This window comes from Agelaius phoeniceus, assembly GCF_051311805.1.
Source record: "Agelaius phoeniceus isolate bAgePho1 chromosome W unlocalized genomic scaffold, bAgePho1.hap1 SUPER_W_unloc_1, whole genome shotgun sequence".
Taxonomy (NCBI): Eukaryota; Metazoa; Chordata; class Aves; order Passeriformes; family Icteridae; genus Agelaius; species Agelaius phoeniceus.
In genome coordinates this window covers 3,169,180-3,187,268 of record NW_027509866.1, presented here as the reverse complement: position 1 = coordinate 3,187,268, position 18,089 = coordinate 3,169,180, and the positions used below count along the sequence as shown (strand labels likewise).

Here is an 18,089-nt window from a genome sequence, read left to right as displayed (position 1 = left end):
CAGCTCTAAACCATTATCTATTAAGATGGCTTCATACATTAGCAGTCGGGAATCAGTGAGCCATTCCTCAGCATTTTGGCTTAGGATACTCCTTACTGAGTTTGGGATATATATCTTCAATTTCCCCCAAAAGGTTAATTTTTTGCTTTCTGCTATGAGTAGGGCAGTCACTGCCACAGCCTGAATGCAGGTTGGCCACCCCTGGCTGACAGAGTCTAGCAGTTTTGATAAATAGGCCACTGGTTTCCTGGATCCTCCCCAGTCCTGGGCTAACACTCCATGTGTTATTCCTTTTTCTACATCCACAAACAATAGAAGGGTTTGTCTAATGCAGGAAGACTGTGCCAGTGCACTGACTGATTTTTGCTTTAAAGCTTCAAACTTTTGTTCATTGTCTTTTCCCCACCTAATCTCTTCCACTAACTTTTCATACAAGAACTGGATGGCCTGCATGTATCCTTCAATCCATAGCCTGCAATATCCCAACAGGCCTAAAAACCTTCTGACTTCCCTCTTAGTTTTTGGTGGTGGGACTGAAGCAATCCCTGTAATTCTCTCAGGGTTCAGCCGCCAGCTCCCTTGACAAATCACATGTCCTTGGTATTTTACTTCCCTCTCTACAAAATCAAGTTTCTCTTTTAATATCCAAAGTCCTTGGTCCCCCAGAAAATTTAACAACACTATGGTGGATTACCAAACTTCTTTTTCTTCCTGTCCTGAGAGAAGCAAATAATTTACATATTGGATGAGCTTTATCTCAGGTTTGATGGAGAAGAGTTGTAGTACTTCTCCTAGGGTTTGACCCAAGAGGTTTGGGGATTCGGAAAACCTTTGGGGTAACCCAGTCCACCAGAGCTGTTGTTTCCTCCCAGAATCAGGGTCCTCCCATTCAAAGGTAAATATATCCGACTTTGCTCTGCCAGTGGGCAACCCAAAAAGCATCTTTTAGGTTTATGACACTAAACCACTGGTGTGCTGGGGGGTATTACTCAATAGTGTATAGGGATTAGGCACTACGGGGTACGGATTCACTGTTCTTTTGTTCACTTCTCTCAAATCTTGGACAAGCCTGTAAGTCCCGTCTGACTTCTTTACTGGTAATATGGGTGTATTATGGGGGGACATACATAATTCTAAGGTCCTGTCCTCAAGTAGGTCCTGGATCAGTGGCTGCAGTCCTTGTCTCCCTTCCAGGGAAAGTGGATATTGTTCTATCCGAACTGGATGGTTTTCATTAACTATTTTTATTACTATAGGTTTCATGTTCAATTTGCCTCGGTTTTTTGGTTTTGCCCACACCATCTCATGAATTTTCTCCTCATCTTCTTCCCTGAATTGGAGAAGCTTAACTATCATTTTCCCTTACTCTAGAAGCACTCCAATGTCAAACTGCACCTGTAAATCCTGTCCTAATAAATTTCACCCTCCATCTGGAACTAATAGAACATCCCTGGTTCCTATTTTCTTTGTTCCTTCAAACTTTATTTGCTTTACAACTGAGGCTTTGAACCCTTTCCCTTTAGCACCTACTACTTGCTCAGTATCTTGACTCTTTCTGCACCCCTTTGGGATTCTACAAACACAAGTTCTTTCAGTCCCTGTGCCTACTAAGAATTCAAATTCTTCCTCCTGGGGATCTATTTTTAAAGTTATCAAGGGCTCCTGATGGTATTCTGTCCCCAGGAGGTAGAGCCCCTGATACCCCTAGTCTTCCACTTCTCCTTTTTGCTCAGTCTCATAGACCCTCAGATCCTTTTCCTTCTGGGGGCAATTCTTTCTTATATGCCCACTCTCTTTACAGGAAAAGCAAACTGGTCCTGGGTTCCCTTGTTTCCTAAACTCTCCTTTTTGTGTGGAGGCCCAGGGGCCTGCATCCTCCCTCCACCTATCCTCCCGCACTCGGAATCTCCCTCCCTTACCTGAGTTGTTCTTTGCATGCTGGTTTCCTTCCCTAATGGCAGTTACCATTTGATTTTGCCTTGGCCTTCACTTCATCCCTTTTTACATACACCTTCTGTGCTTCCCTTAAAAGGTCTTCGAACCTCCTTTCTTGCCAACCATCTAACTTTTCTAACTTTCTCTGTCTATCTGGCCAGATGTGAGTGACAAAATTTATCTTTAGTAAGATCTGTCCAGCCACCGTGTCAGGGTCAACCCCTGAATACTGCCTTATACTTTTCCTCAACCTTTCTAAACACTCTGTGGGGGTTTCTTTGCTCTTTTGCTGCTCATTGAAAGCCTCATGGGCATTTTGGTTAAGTGGAGCTGCTTCTTTGATGCCTCTTATAATCAATGTTCTATATTCCTCCATGTCTTGCCTCCCCCCAGTGCTGCTGTGGTCCCTGGTGGGGAGCACTATGGGCATTTTCAGATACACAGGAGGTCCTTGCACATGCTCCCTTTCCCATATTTGTATCCCAGCCGCTCGGATCATGTGTCTTTCTTCTGGTGTGAACAACATAATCATTAATGATTGCATTTCCTCCCATGTATACATATTGGGCCCCAGAAACTGATCTAACTGCTCTGTGGCTGTCGTGTGTTTTAAAATGTTTATATGAGTTCAGTTGTGAAGTTGTTTATCCCTTCTATAAGTTAGAAATATGGTTTGGCCCTCGGTTCCCCCCATGTACTTCCCTCATAATGGTTTCTCCCTAAGCTGGTTACCCCTTGTTTTCCCGCCAATGGCTTTGTCCCTCAAGGTGACTGATCCCTTGATCCTTCCCTTTATGCCCTTATAAGTTTATTTCCTCCCTCCTGGTGCTGCCCACTTCCCCTGTCTATCATTGCAACCACCCCTCTTTATTTCGAGAACCTTCTGTGTCAATCATCCCTTCCTCAATGTATGATTTGCCTCCAGAGGCTCTTCCCTCCCTTATGTAATCCTTATTGGTCCCGCTGTGTCCCACGCTCCTCCCCTGATCTCCGTTTATTGGTCACCTTGAGTCTCCTCCTGTCACGCTCATTCCCTTTATCAGTGCCTCCCTAAGCCGTCCTCCTCTGACACCCATCACTGGTCCCGCCTGGGAAATAAAGCACCGTGGCATCCACACGGGTGTGCACTCTCTCCTTCCTTTATCTCGGGACTTGGTAGCCACGCTCTCGCCTGCGGCCCCCAGGCCGCAGACAGCACCACTACCCAAAGGTTTCTGAGGAGAACCCAGGAGTGGCAGATCTTGTGCTCTCCTCCAGCCACACACCGGGAGCAGCTGGCCAGCATTTGTCCAGCTCCGTGACCACAGAGCAGGCTACAGGGAAAAAGCTTTTCCTGAGATCCAACCTGAGCCTGCCCCGACTCAGCTGCAGCCGCTCCCTCCACTCCTGTCCCTGGGCACCAGAGGGAAGAGGTTCCCACAGCCCCAGCCAGGGACCCGCTCCCAAGGCTGCTGCCATGGCCACCAGGGCTGGCACCAGCTGGGATGCTCGGTTTCCACGAGCCGGGCTTCAGCAATGGAATTCCCCAATTTCCTGCTCCCGTTAAAACCGCGCTGCCCTCGCTGCCCTCCCGCCTCCCATGGAAAGCACAAAAGGCAAAGATCCCAGGCTGGGAGAAGAACAATTTATTGGGAACAGCAACGAGATAAGGAAAAAAGGGAACAGAAACAATATTGATAACAGAAGGGATCAATAAAACTGTTTACAGTGAAAACTACAACATCAACTAATGGCTCTCCCCAGTTTAGTATTTCCCCTCCCTGGAAAAGACACCCTTCTCCTCAGGGAGAGAGAGAGAGAGAGTCCCTTTCCTGGCCCTGGCAATGTTCTCAGGTGGGAGTGAATGTAATGACAGGGCCATTGCCAGACCCTCATGTTCTTCAATCCCACATCATGTAATTGGCAGGGGCAGGAAAAGGGACAGGTGTCTTCCCAGCTTGGATCACAGGGAAAATGGATCTCCAGGGCTTTTCCCAATATAGATCCTCCAATGGGGGATGAAGCTGGACCAGTGCACGAAGCTCCTCCTGCACTTGGGGCATTTGTAGGACTTCCCTTACTGATGTCTCTGTTGGTGTTTGGTCAGGTCAGAGCTCTGGGTGAAGCTCTTCCCACACTGGGGACACTCGTAGGGCCTCTCCCCAGTGTGGATGCACTGGTGCCTGATGAGGGTGAAGTTGCGCTTGAAGCCCATCCCACAGTCAGGACAGCGGAAGGGCCTCTGCTCCGTGTGAATGCGCTCATGCAGGCGGAGATTTGAGCTGGTCTGAAACCTCTTCCCACAGGTGCGACACTCGTAGGGCCTCTCCCCAGTGTGGATGCGCTGGTGCCTGATGAGGTGGGAGTTGCGCTTGAAGCCCTTACGACAGTCAGGGCAGAGGAAGGGCCTCTCCTCTGTGTGAATCTGCCGGTGCCTGGCGAGATCAGAGCTGGTGTGAAACCTCTTCTGACACTGGGGACACTCGTAGGGCCTCTCCCCAGTGTGGATGCGTTGGTGGTTGATGAGGGCAGAGCTGCAGCTGAAGCCCTTCCCACACTCCCCACACTCGTAGGGCCATTCCCCAGTGTGGATCATCTGGTGGCTGATCAGGGTGCTGCTCTGCCTGAAGCTCTTCCCACACTCCAAGCACTTGTGGGGCTTCTCCCCATTGTGAAGCTGCTCATGGACCACCAGCTCTGAGCTCTGGCTGAAGCTCTGTCCACCTTCCTGGCTCAGGGTGGGTCTTTCCTCCTCAGAGCACCCTGGGCTGGGTTTGGAGCTCCTCCTTCTGTGGGATCTCTGGGGCTTTTCCTCCACGTTGGAATTTTGCACCGTGGAGCCATTTATAATGGCCTCTTCCACGAGATTCTGCTGTGGGAATTTGTCCTCCCTGGTCTCCATCCTCAGCTCCTTGCCTGGGGGAGGAAAAACAAGGAGAGGATGGGATTTGCCTCCGTGCCAGAGGGAAGGGGAAGGAGATCCCCCCAGTGCATCCCCAGCAGGACGGGGTTGGCAGCAGGGTTGTCCTGGAGCCAGGGGCTGTGCTGGGCTGGGAGATGGAGCAGGAGAGAGGGGGAAAGGGGCACTGACTTCCTCCTCACCTGCCTGGGGCTCCTGGAGCACCTTCTTCTTCCTCACAGCCTCCTCCTCCATCTGGCCAAGTTTAAGGGATGGAAAATCCTGTTTTGAGAAGAAAACAAGGGATAAGTACATTGAATTTTGTACTGGTTTGAAGGCAAACCTGGGGAGAGTCTAAACCAGAATTACAATTTAATAAGAAAATTTAGATCAAGGCAATGATACAGAAACACTGCCTTAAACTGACAGAGTCAGGATATAACCTGACACCCTGCTGGTCAGGCTGGTGGCAGCAGTCCCATTAAATGGTGGCTGCAGTCCTGTTGGAGTGATGAACGTGATTCTGTCCAAGCAGTGATCCTGTAGAAGGGTCTGGTCTTCCTCTGAAGGTCCAGGGGTGGTTCTGGAGCTCTTGTCCTCTGGGAATCCAGTAGGCAAGCTGCTCCTGGTGTTGCAAGGCTCACCTTATATGCAGGTAGGAATGCTTGGATCCTCCCCCTGGGCGGAGCATCCCACAATGGGAGGATGGAATTTGATCAGTCCTGCAGTGACACTCAATGGCCCATTCCCAGAAGATATCTCCCCTGGAGGGCGTTATCAGGGCTGAGTCATGGAAGAGATCAAGAACACTGCCCCACCTGTTTATAGCAGTTGATGAAGATGGGCATTGAAAACATGCATTTGGTTCCATCTTCCATTGCAGCCTGAAACAGTGGGGCAATCCCTGCTCAGGGGGTGAACACCACCCCCCTTACCCAAACTGGCTCAGGTGTAAAACCCCCACCCCGGGAAGGCCACACACACAGGGGACAATGTCACACTTGCCCTGCTCCAGGACAAATGGCATCTCTCTAATATTTTCTTAACCAGATTGCAAAATTATTTTGGCACAGTGAGTTCAGGGCACTGTTCTTTGACCCCAGTTGCCTTTGACAACAGCATGGTTCCTTCCTCTGAGGAGGTTGTGTGTCTCTCTGGAGGAACTCTTGGAAACTTGGATGCAGCTTCGTCTGAGCGACCTATGGGAGAACTGATGAGGAAAATGGCTGTTGTGGGACTGGAGTGTAAAGAAAATACTTTGTTGTCCCTACTTGAAAAGTTTGTTAAAATCACTGGAGGAAATGGAGCAAATAATACCAGCAAGACTGACAAGGTTCATTCACCACATGGTGAGGAACACAAGGCTGCTAAAAGTCCCACAAGAATGCCAGCTCAAGTAGCTAAATTCCCAAATAACTACTGAATTCCCAGGCTTGGGTTTTTTCCAAATGTGAGAATCATTATTCTCTTCATCCCTGTCACCTTTGTGACAGCTACACAGAGCTTTCCCTTCCTTTTAATAATATCTGTATTGGGCCGAATTTGCACTTTTCTTTAATTGTAACCTGCCAGCAGCTGAGCTGGAGCTGTGCAGGAACCAAGGAAACTTGGAATTGCCACAGAATTGCTTCTATTGTCAGCCGGTGCTGCGGCGGCCGTGGGGCAGAGGGGTGGGAAAGGGGGGTCCAGGGTGGCAGTGGAGGAAATGCTGGGCCCGGGGGCTGAGCACAGGGCTGAGCACGCAGAGATGGTTTTGTTCTTGCTGAGCTCACACTGAACCAAGGCCTGTCCTGCCCCTCATTCGGCCACGCTGGGGAGGGGCTGAGGGTGTGGGGGAGCTTGGGAGGGGACACAGCCAGGACAGGAGATCCCAGCTGACCCCAGGGATAGCCCAGACCATAGGACATCATGATCAGTGCATGAAGTGTGGGGAACAAGGAGGAAGGGGGCACATTTGCAGTGAGGGTTTTGTCTCCCCAGGTAACACTTAGGCAGGATTGGGCCCTGTTTCGCCAGTGGGCAGAGCCCGCACCAAAGACACAGACACCAACTTAACTTAAGGAACAGTGTAATTTAGATAATGCAAATTTGCAAAAAATTACAAAAATATTAGGTAGGCAAAGCAAATAATCATTAGTAAATAATTCCAAAAGAGGAGATGTTGAAATGAGTATCACAAAACTGTCCATTTCTGGCTGCAGGCTCTGGAGATTCTATCTCTGCCTTCAATCAGGGTTGCATTCCTTAAAGAATCCTGGTACCAAATCCTGCTTTCCAAGGCTGGAACAGTGTCTCAGGTTTAGCTGGGTGTGTATTCAATTACCCTCTGTTAAAGATGGGGCAATTATCATCTGTTAATTGAGCAGTTTACTTTATCTCTTCCACATGAATCCTCCCTCCAGGGAGATATCTTCTGTTAATGGGCCATTGAGTGTCACTGATAAAAATTCCATCATCCCATTGTGAGAAGATCTGCCCAGAGGGAGGAGCCAAGCATTCCTACCTGGATATAATCTGAGAATGTGAACAACAGAGTCAGCCTTCTCCCACAAGATTCCCAGAAGAGCAGCTTTCAGCTCCACTGGATCCCAGAGGAAGACCTGGCCGATTGGCACCACCACTGGACCTTCGGAGGAAAACTCCACCCTTCTACAGGATCACTGCTCCAACAGAACCAAACCTGTCCCTGCAGGAGCACTGCAGCCACCATTTAACAGGAGTGCTACCAACACTCTGACCCACAGGGTGTCAGGTCGTATTCTTACTCTGTAAGTAGTTTTTAGTACTACTGCATTTGTATTTTTAATTTTCCTTCTGAAGAACTGTTATTCCTATTCCCATAGACTTTGCTTGACAGCCCCTTGTTTTGAAAATTATAATTCCAAGGGAAGGGATTAACATTTTCCATTTCAAGCGAGTCTCCTGCCTTCCTTAGCAGACACCTGTCTTTTCAAACTGACACAATGCCCTGGGACACTCAGGCAGGTGAGGAGGAAGTCAGTGCCCCTTTCCCCCTCTCTCCTGCTCCATCTCCCAGCCCAGCACAGCCCCCGGCTGCAGGACAACCCTGCTGCCAACCCCGTCCTGCCGGGGATGCACTGGGGGGATCTCCTTCCCCTTCCCTCTGGCACGGAGGCAAATCCCATCCTCTCCTTGGCCTTCCTCCCCCAGACAAGGAGCTGAGGATGGAGACCAGGGAGGAAAAATCCCCAGGGCAGGACCTCATGGAAGAGGCCATTTTGAGTGACTCCAGGACACAGGAATCCAATGGGGAGGAAAATCCCCAGAGATTCCACAAGAGGAGGGGCTCCAAAGCCAGCCCAGGGTGAGGAGGAAAGACCCACCCTGAGGCAGGAAGGTGGACAGAGGTTCAGCCCGAGCATGGAGCTGGTGGTCCATGGGCAGCTTCACAATGGGGAGAAGCCACACAAATGCTTGTAGTGTGGGAAGAGCTTCAGGCAGAGCAGCACCCTGATCAGCCACCAGATGATCCACACTGGGGAATGGCCATACGAGTGTGGGGAGTGTGGGAAGGGCTTCAGCTGCAGCTCTGCCCTCATCATCCACCAACGCATCCACACTGGGGAATGGCCCTACGAGTGTCCCCAGTGTCAGAAGAGGTTTCAGAGCAGCTCCAGTCTCCTCCAGCACCAGCAGATTCACACAGAGGAGAGGCCCTTCTGCTGCCCTGACTGTGGGAAGGGCTTCAAGCGCAACTCCACCCTCATCACCCACCAGCGCATCCACGCTGGGGAGAGGGAGAGGCCCTACGAGTGTCCCCAGTGTCAGAAGAGGTTTTACACCGACTCCGATCTCCTCCTGCATGAGCGGATTCACACGGATGAGAGGCCCTTCCGCTGCCCTGACTGTGGGATGGGCTTCAAGCGCAACTCCCACCTCATCAGGCACCAGCGGATCCACACCAGGGAGAAGCCCTACAAGTGTGGGGAATGTGGGATGAGCTTCAGCCAGAACTCTAACCTGATCTCCCACCACAAGACCCACACCAGGGAACGACCCTAAGAATTTGGGGAATGTGGGAAGATCTTTAGGCAGAAGTCTCTCTTGATCTGCCACCAGAGGATCCACACTGGGAAAGGCCATACAACTGCAGGGAATGTGGGATGACCTTTAGTAGGAAGACCCAAATGATCATCCACCAAATGATCCACACAGGGGAGCAGCCCTACAAGTGCCCCGAGTGTGGGAAGGGGTTTCACACCAGCTCTCAGCTCCTCCAGCACCAGCGAATTCACACGGATGAGAGGCCCTTCCACTGCCCTGACTGCGGGAAGGGCTTCAAGCACAACTCCACCCTCGTCACCCACCAGCGCATCCACACTGGGGAGAGGCCCTACGAGTGTCCCCAGTGTGGGAAGAGCTTCACCAGCAGCTCTCACTTGACTAGACACCAATGGAGGCACCGGTAAGGGAAGCCCTGCACATGCCCCAACTGCAGGAAGAGTTTAATGCACTGCTCCAGCTAAATCCCCCATTGGAGACACCATGTTGGTCAGAGCCCTGGTGATCCATGTTCCCTGTGATCCATGCTGGGAAGACACCTGTCCCTTTGGTTGCCCCGCCAATGACGTGATGTGGGATTGGAGAACATGAGGGTCTGGCCATGGCCCTGTCATTACATTCAGTCCCACCTCAGATCATTGCCAGGGGCAGGAAAGGGACTCTCTCTCTCTCTCTCTCCCTGAGGAGAAGGGTGTCCTTTCCAGGCAGGAGGAAATACATTGCCAGGAAGAACTAGTTGTTGATGTTGTAGTTTTCTCTGTAAATAGTTTTACTTATCCCTTCTGTTATCAATATTGTTTCTGTTCCTGTTTGTTCCGTATCTCTTGCTCTTCCCAATAAATTGTTCTTATCCCAGCCCGGGATCTTTGCCTTTTGTGCTTTCCATGGAAGGCGGGAGGGCAGCGAGGGCAGCGCGGTTTTAGCAGGAGAAGGAAATTGGGGAATCCCATTCCTGAAGCCCGGCCCGTGGAAACCGAGCATCCCAGCTGGTGCCAGCCCTGGTGGCCATGGCAACCACCCCTGGCATGGGGTCTCCATGGAGCTGCCAAGGGACTGAGCATAGCAACAGGGGGTAGGTGGTGGTTGCTATGGAAACTGCCCATAGCAACAGTGGACTGGTGATGGTTGCCTACTATGGATCAGATTTGTCACAGGCCCTCAGCAGGGTTCCATGGGGACATTCCAAGAATCTCCAGGCTGTTCCAGAGCTGGAATGTCACAGGCAGAGACAGGGGCTCCATGGAGACCTCCCAGGCCTTTCTGGGGATGGTAAAGAGCCCTGTGGTCAGAGGCAGTCACAGCCATCCCATGGTGACATCCCAGGAGTCCCCAGGCTGCCAAAGAGCCGGGATGGCCCTGACACTCACAGGGGTTCCTGTGATGGGCACAGTGGGAGCTTCAGGCAACATTTATTAGAGAAGCTCCTGTTGGGTCACGAGGTGCAGAAACGATCCCCAATGCTCCCCATAGATCCCCAAATGTCACTGTGTAATCAGTGTTCCGTGCTTTCTTTCCAATGGAAAACACCCATCCTTATCCTCCAGGTGTCCATGTCTGAAATTGGGATTCCACCTCCAAAATTCTGTATATCCAAGGGTTACTCCCAGGCACAATCTGCCAGTACCATCAAGCCTGGCTGGCCTTGGCCTCTGGTGGCTGCCCCTGCAACACTGGGGCTGGGTTCTTTCCTTCCCATGGAGATCACTGGGACACTGTGGAGACCTCATGGAACCAAGGGGATCATTGTGGCACCACTGGAGCCCATGGAACCAAGGGGCCATGGTGACACAGTGGGGCTTCATGGAACCCAGAGACCATTATGGCTCTGTGGGGCCTGATGGAACCATGGAGACCATTGGGACCCTTCAGGGCCTTGTGTCACCAAGGGGGCATTATGACACCTCAGGGCCTCTTGGAAGCAAGGGACCATTGGGACACTGTGGGGCCCCATGGAACTGAGGGAACATGGAACAGGTCTGGCTGGCTTGGCCTCCCAGGGGTCCCCTGACAGGTCTGGCTGATGTTGGGATGTCAAGGGCTGCCTCTCATCAGCTCCTGGAAAACTGGGGCTCCGTGCTTTTCTTGCTATGGAAAAGAACCGTCCCCCTTTTCCAATGCCCATTGCCAAAATTGGAACTCTCCCTAAAACAATTCCTATATGCAAGGATATCACTCAGAACAAAACCCTGCTTGCTCTGGCTGGCCTTGGCCTCTGGTGGCCATTTCTCATCTGCCCCTGAAACACTGGGGCTCTGTTCCTTCCTTCCTATGGAAAAGAACCGGCTTTCAGGTCCAGGGACCATGGCCAAAATTAGAATTTGGCCTCTCAATTCTGTATATCCAAGGACTGATCTCAGACAACAGTAGCAAGGACAGACAGGTCAGGCTGGCCCTGTCCTCTGGTGATTTTCTTAGACTCTGAGCTGAATGTTTTCATTTGAAAACACCTTGGACGGGGCCCAGAGATCTCCCAGGGAGGTATTTTGAAACCTCGGGCACATGAGCACTACATATGGACAAAAGAGCTCTGTGCTCTGTGCAGTTGTGGTGGTTTTGCATCACGAAAGTGATGTTCTAAGAGAAGCTGCTAGCAGTTTCCTCCATGTCTGACAAAAAAAACCAATCAGTAATTATCTTTGAGAACTGACAATCTGTTAAACTATGAAGGAAACTGTACGCGGCTCTGTGAAGACACATGTTAAAGATGGGAAAGCCTGGGAGGGTCTCTTTCCCTTCTGGCTGGCACAGAGGTAACAAGGCTGACCCGGCCCCGTCTCAGCCAGGCCGGGCCGGGCGGCTCCTGCCGTGGGGCCGGGCCCCTTCCCAGGGACCCCGCCAGGCCCCATCGGCTGGGCCGGGCCAGGCCATGGCTGCCGTTGGGAACATCTGGGCCCTGCTGAGCCCTGCCCCGCCGCCAGCCCGGGCCCAGCCAGGATCCGCCGGGCCCCAGGAGCAGCCCCGGGCCGGGCCGGCTCGGCCAAGATTCTGCCACCCTTGGGCTTCAGCCGCAAGCCCTGGGCAGGGGCAGGAGAAGCCATCGGCCCCCGGCCGTGCTGCTGCTGTGCTCTGGCCTGGCTGCTGAGATCCTGGCCCTGCCCCAGCGCGGCCCATCCTGACACAGCCCCAGCGCAGCCGCTGCAGAAACCTCCATCATAAAACAGCTCCGGCCGCAAGCACCGAGCCCGGCCGGGGGCACGGAACCATCTGCAGGCCCCGGGTGAGATATGAACTCTTTCAGTGCTTCCATCCTCCCTCCAGTGAGAGAAAAGGACAAAGTGCAGGCACACAGAGGAGCAACATGAAGGCACCCAGGTCACTGAAAGGGAAGTTGAGCCCCAGATGGGAGGGATGAGGAGATGCCTTGATCTTGGGGCTGAAATCCTCTTGTAAAGCTATGGAGAAGGATGTAATTAATATATCAGACTCTCTTTTTCTCTACAACTAATTGAAAATATGGGGAGATGACCTGTTCTGCAAAAACCTCCATGCTAAAGTAGGCAAATGTTGAAGTAGCTGTGATCCCATGAGAAGTTTAAACAGAGAAAGAGAGAAGAGTGGTGAGATCCTATGCCCTCAGGGAGAGAAGAAGAAGATCTCTGTTCTCAGAGATGAAGATGATTTCAGAAATAGATGAAGAGAATCTTTGCTCCTGAACAGCTCATCTTTAAACTCATACCCCATAAGCTGACATTGCCCATAAAAACAGCTGTGGGAAAAGCTGAGAAAAATGGGAGAGTTCACAATTGCAGTTTTTCTGAGCAGCTGCTATTTGTGGGAATTGAGAGCCACGAGCGAACTTTTATCTTATGGAGAAGTCTCCATAGCATGAAAGAGAGACTCCTCTCCCTAAGTGAACTGAAGAAAGACTGTTCTAGATGGTGTAAACTGACTGAAACTTTCAGGTTTTGTCTCCTTGCATTGTCAGTAAGAAAGAAAAGCTTGTAGGGAGAGGAGAAGTGTTCAGATTCTTATTAATCTTTCTCCTATTTACTGGTAATAAACTTTTCCATAGACCCTTTTAAAATTTTGAGCCTACTTTTCTTTTCTCCTAATCCTATCTCACAGCTGGAAATGAGTAAATATATTCCAGTGAGTGCAATGGTAATTAGCCAACACCTGTCCCACTGCACTAATAGATGCATTGGCTGAGAAATCTCAAATTAGCAAACCAAAATCACTCCAGATACATTCCTGATAAACTGCATTAGAGCAGAGGGAAATCAAGGCAGAGCCATTTTTTGTCAGTACTTGCTGCATCCTGATGAGCCCCGTGGTGCATTTGGAGCTGAGCCCTTGAACCTCAGGGCCTGAGAGGAGATTGCACAAACCTTGCCAGGAGTCAAAGTCAGAAGAAAACCCCAAAGTGTCTCAAAGCATGAATGGGTCTCAGTGAGGTCCATGCCCAACAGAGGCTCCTCATGGACTCCTTGGAGGAGAGAATTGGAGGCCAGGATTGACCAAAAACCTCTCAGAGTCTCAATGTGGAAAAGAAAATTCCAAACTACCTTAACAAATTTGTGAAGCTCAAAGCATTACTGAGCAGCACTGAGTGTCAGTACAAAGCTCTCAAGGGACTCATTAAAGCAGATAATTGGGGCCATGATTGCACAAACCTCTCACAGAGTCTGTATCAAAAGGGAAACACTAAGTACCTTCAAATAACTGAGTACCTTAAAGCATTAATGAGCCCCACTGAATGTTGTTACTGACAAAGCCTCTCCAGGGACTAATTACAGCAGATAATTGGAGGCCAGGATTGCACAAAGCTCTCAGAGACTGCAAGGCAAAAGCCAAAGCCAAAGTCCTTTGAAGAACCTGCAGTCCCTGCAGGGAGCATGAAGGAGCCCCCAGGGCCATTGCTGAGCAAGGCTCCCCAGGGACTCCTTGCAGCAGATCCTTGAGGCCACTGGGATGTGGGCTAGGGGGGGATGCTGAGGGCAGCACAAGGGGCTGACAGTGCCCAGCCTGGCTGGGGCTGTGCCAGGAGGCCCCAGGGCCTCAGGACAAGGTGTCTCCTCCCAGCCCTTGGTGGCACAGACCCTGCTGTGCCCCAGGCCACCAAGACTTGGCTTCTCTTTGTCCCCACCTGTCATCACTGCCTGCAGTTCTCTGCTCTGCCTGGGGCCTGGAGACACTTGCTCAGTCGTGTCCCTCACTGGGACCCATTAAAAGTCCAAGAAACTTTGGAGTTGGATTCTGCCTTGGAGTTCTGGAGAGGTTTCTTCAGCTCCCTCTCAGGGACTGATGTTCAGGGCCTGAGCACAAAGCCCCAGAGGGGCTCATTGAAGTCCTTGTGCTGTGTCTGTGCTGCTGAGCTGGGCTGGGCTCCTGGCACAGAGGCAGCTCCTGGTCACCAAGAAGAGCTTCAAAAGCACATTTCTCTTGATGAGCAGCTCTTGTGCCAGCCCAGCAGGGCTGGGGCACTGCCTGCAGCCAGCGCGGGCACAGCCCAGAGGCACAGAGAGCTTCAATCAGTCAGGGCTGGGAAGGGGCTGAGAAGTGCCTGGGGCACAATCACTGCCAGCCCTTGGCACAGGAACCTCTGGCTGCAGGACAATGCAGCTGCAGCTCCTGGAGCCATCTCCTCAAGCTGGAGCATCCCAATGCCTCCAGAGCCTGTGAGTACAACTCTGGGTATTTCTGGTGCAGGGGAGATGAAATGTTCATGAAGCTCTGACATGCTGAGGGGTTCTGATCAGTCACAGAATATTTCCAAGACAAGGATTTTGATAAAAATGAGGGACAACGACTTTCCAACGACTTTCTATTCAGTTTCCAACTCTATGGGAATTGTGGGGAAGAAGGGAAGGGGGGGGGGGGGGGCAGTAAAAATATTTAAAGTATGATAATGAATTATTAATCATTAATTTTGACATGTGCCTGAGACATCCAAACTGTTCCTTTTAGTGATCAATAGGTTCACAGGAGATCCCTAATGTGCTTTCAGCCACTCGGCCCATGGACAGCAGCAGCGTCACCTTTGCTGGAGCCATCAGGCTCAGTCTGAGCTCTCCTTTCTCCAAGCTGCAAACAGAACCTGCCCCCAGCCAGTGCCCTGCAAACAGGCAGGGTTCTGTAGGGCCAAGGAGAGTGCACAGAGATTTGGGGTCTGTGAGTGCCGGCAGGGAGAGATCAGGCACAGGGAAACACCTGCAGGAGGGAAATCTGCAGGAAGCAGGGAGAAGATCAGGCAATGAGAGAAAACAAAGCCCAGCAATGCTGTGGCAGGGAGAGTTTAGAGATGCCCACAGGAGCCCCTGCAGTGCAGCCCCTCCCTCTGAACAAGCCCCCTCCCTCCTGTGCCCCAGCCAAGCCTCTGCCCTCAGGGCCGGGGCTCCAAGGCGTGCAGCCCCTCCTGTGCAGGCAGAGCTGCAGCAGAGCCGTGGGGCAGCTCTGCAGCCCCGGGCCCAGTTCCCTCTGCAGAGCACAGGGCTGGGAGCAGCTGCCCGGCCCTGGGGGCTCTGGCAGGGGGCACAGCTGGCTCAGGGTGACGCTGTCCCCAGGGCCCGGCTCTGGGCAATGCTGTCAGTGCAGCCAGGGAAGGAGCTGCATCTCCCTTCAGCCAATGCCATCAGAAGGACACTTGGGAGTCTCCCTGAGATTTCAGTCCAAGCTGGGAGCTTCAATGCAGGGTGCAAACTTGTCCTAGAGCAGCTCTGGGTTATGAGATTGATGGGGAGAGGCAGAGGTGTTGTGACACTGAAAATGCTGCTGGGTTGGTGACATGAGCAACGTGAGTCCTTGGCTACAAATGTGGAGCTGGGCTGTGGTGGAAACATCTCCTCTAAGCTGTACCTGGGGAATTTTAAAGGGAAACATGGGGAGGTGATCACCCTCCAACTGGCAAAGGTTAAAGCCCAGCAAAATTCTGAACAGGTCAGAATGACAGACAATGTCCACTAGCTCTCCACTTATCACTTTGCCTCTCAGAACATGCTCTCTATTCCCTAAGGACAGCAGAAATGCTGAGGGTTTCTGATATTCAAGTACACCAGCAGAGGTATGGGGAAGCTTTAAAGAAAACACCAGAATTCTTAAAAACAGAAGTGTATGTGTGTGCGCTCCAGGGTAGGTGTATGGGAAAAGGCTTTGATTTTGGTTACAGGAATCTCCTCTAACTCTTCACTGTCCTTTTCTCCATGAACAGGTGCCCATGTGCAGCCCCAGCAAATGTCCAACAGCAGCTCCATCAGGCACTTCCTGCTGCTGGCATTGGCAGACACGCGGCAGCTGCAGCTCCTGCACTTCTGCCTCTTGCTGGGCATCTCCCTGGCTGCCCTCCTGGGCAACGGCCTCATCATCAGCGCCGTAGCCTGCGGCCACCACCTGCACACGCCCATGTTCTTCTTCCTGCTCAACCTGGCCCTCGCTGACCTGGGCTCCATCTGCACCACTGTCCCCAAAGCCATGCACAATTCCCTCTGGGACACCAGCAACATCTCCTACACAGCATGTGCTGCACAGCTCTTTTTCTTTGTGTTCTTCATGGGAGCAGAGTTTTCCCTCCTGACTGTGATGTGCTACGACCGCTACGTGTCCATCTGCAAACCCCTGCACTACGGGACCCTCCTGGGCAGCAGAGCTTGTGCCCACATGGCAGCAGCTGCCTGGGCCAGTGCCTTTCTCAATGCTCTCATGCACACAGCCAATACATTTTCCCTGCCCCTGTGCCATGGCAATGCCCTGGGCCAGTTCTTCTGTGAAATCCCACAGATCCTCAAGCTCTCCTGCTCAGACACAAACCTGAGGGAATCTGGGCTTCTTGCTTTTAGTGCTTTTCTTTTTTTGGGTTGTTTTGTGTTCATTGTTTTCTCCTATGTGCAGATCTTCAGGGCTGTGCTGAGGATCCCCTCTGAGCAGGGACGGCACAAAGCCTTTTCCACCTGCCTCCCTCACCTGGCCGTGGTCACCCTGTTCCTCAGCACTGGCATGTTTGCCTACCTGAAGCCCCCCTCCATCTCCTCCCCATCCCTGGATCTGGCTCTCTCAGTTCTGTACTCGGTGGTGCCTCCAGCCCTGAACCCCCTCATCTACAGCCTGAGGAACCAGGAGCTCAAGGATGCCCTGAGGAAAATGATTACTTTATCTTTCAGAAACAATAAACTCTCTCTTTTCTGCTTCAGAACCTTCAGAATGTAACTCTTTACAATCTCTCAGCCATTTTTTCCTATTTGTCCATTTTTTCATTGGGACTTTTTCTTATTATTTTTCCAGTGTTTTAATGTTTTTTATAAAATGCTGTAATACTCCATTGAGCATTTCTACATAAACATCTACTTTTTTTTGAGACACCAAGACTTTCAGGAGGCTTGATCCCTGTGAATTTGAATAAAATCCAGTGTCTGCCCTGCCTTGTGTGTCCAAGGCATTTCCTCAGCCCTTCTCTGGCTCTGCAGGGGCAGTGCCTGTGAGCAGAGGCTGAGGGAAGGGGCTCCCAGCACAGCAGCACGGCCAGGGACAATGGCCCTGCCTCTTTGCACATCTGCTCCCCCCAGCTCCACACTCCCCTCCCCAGCCCTGCTGTGGGTGCAAGGCCAGAGTGCTCTGGCAGCTTGGTCCCTGTCCTGCTGCGTGTCCCTGCTGTGACCCCAGGCAGGGACAGGCCATGGGCACTGCTGGGATACAGCTGGGCTCCAGCACAGCAGCTCCATCAGCAAAGGGCATCTCCTGAGGGCAGGGCAGGGAGGCTTTGCTCCCCTCCAGAGCCACTCTCAGGACTCTCAAGAGGCTCCTTGTGTTCCTTGCTCTCCCAGGGCTCAGTGGGATGAGATCAGGGTCTCCCTGGGCCTTCAGGGGACTCAGGTCTGGGTCAGGTTTTGCTGGTTGCTGGCCAGTGCCCATCAGATGCTGAATGGTCTGTGCTGAACCTTCCTCTGCAGCTTGTGCCAGGGATGATGGCAGGGGAATGTTTGTCTGGAGGGCCTTGGGAGCTGCAGGAGAGCACAGGGGACCTGCAGGGACAGAGTGTGCCAGGGACCAGCAGGGAGTGGAGCTCACTGGGCACAGGCCTGGCCAGGGTGGGGTCACCCTGAGATCAAGGCCTGAATGTCTGCTGTGAGCCAGGAGAGCTCTGCAGCCCAGGGACACAGCAGGCACAGGGAAAGGAGTCTGGGCACTGACTCCTCTGCCCCTCAGGGATCTCCCCCAGGAGGATCCAGGGCAGCCCCGAGCCCCTCTGGCAGCCCTGGAACAAGGCAGGCACCTCTGAGCCCCTCCATGGCCCCGCAGAGCCCGTGTGGGAGGGGGTCAGGGC

General features: G+C 52.1%; 1 protein-coding gene across 1 annotated transcript in view; it reads left to right on the top strand.

The window, feature by feature from the left end:
* Positions 1-18,089, top strand: part of LOC143692441 (uncharacterized) — a 351,032-nt gene that overhangs the window by 194,670 nt on the left and 138,273 nt on the right. The window contains exons 5-7 of the mRNA XM_077172674.1: positions 2,568-2,577; positions 8,255-8,395; positions 8,977-9,239. Coding sequence (XP_077028789.1) covers positions 2,568-2,577; positions 8,255-8,395; positions 8,977-9,239 — 414 coding nt within the window. The remainder of the gene's footprint in view (positions 1-2,567; positions 2,578-8,254; positions 8,396-8,976; positions 9,240-18,089) is intronic.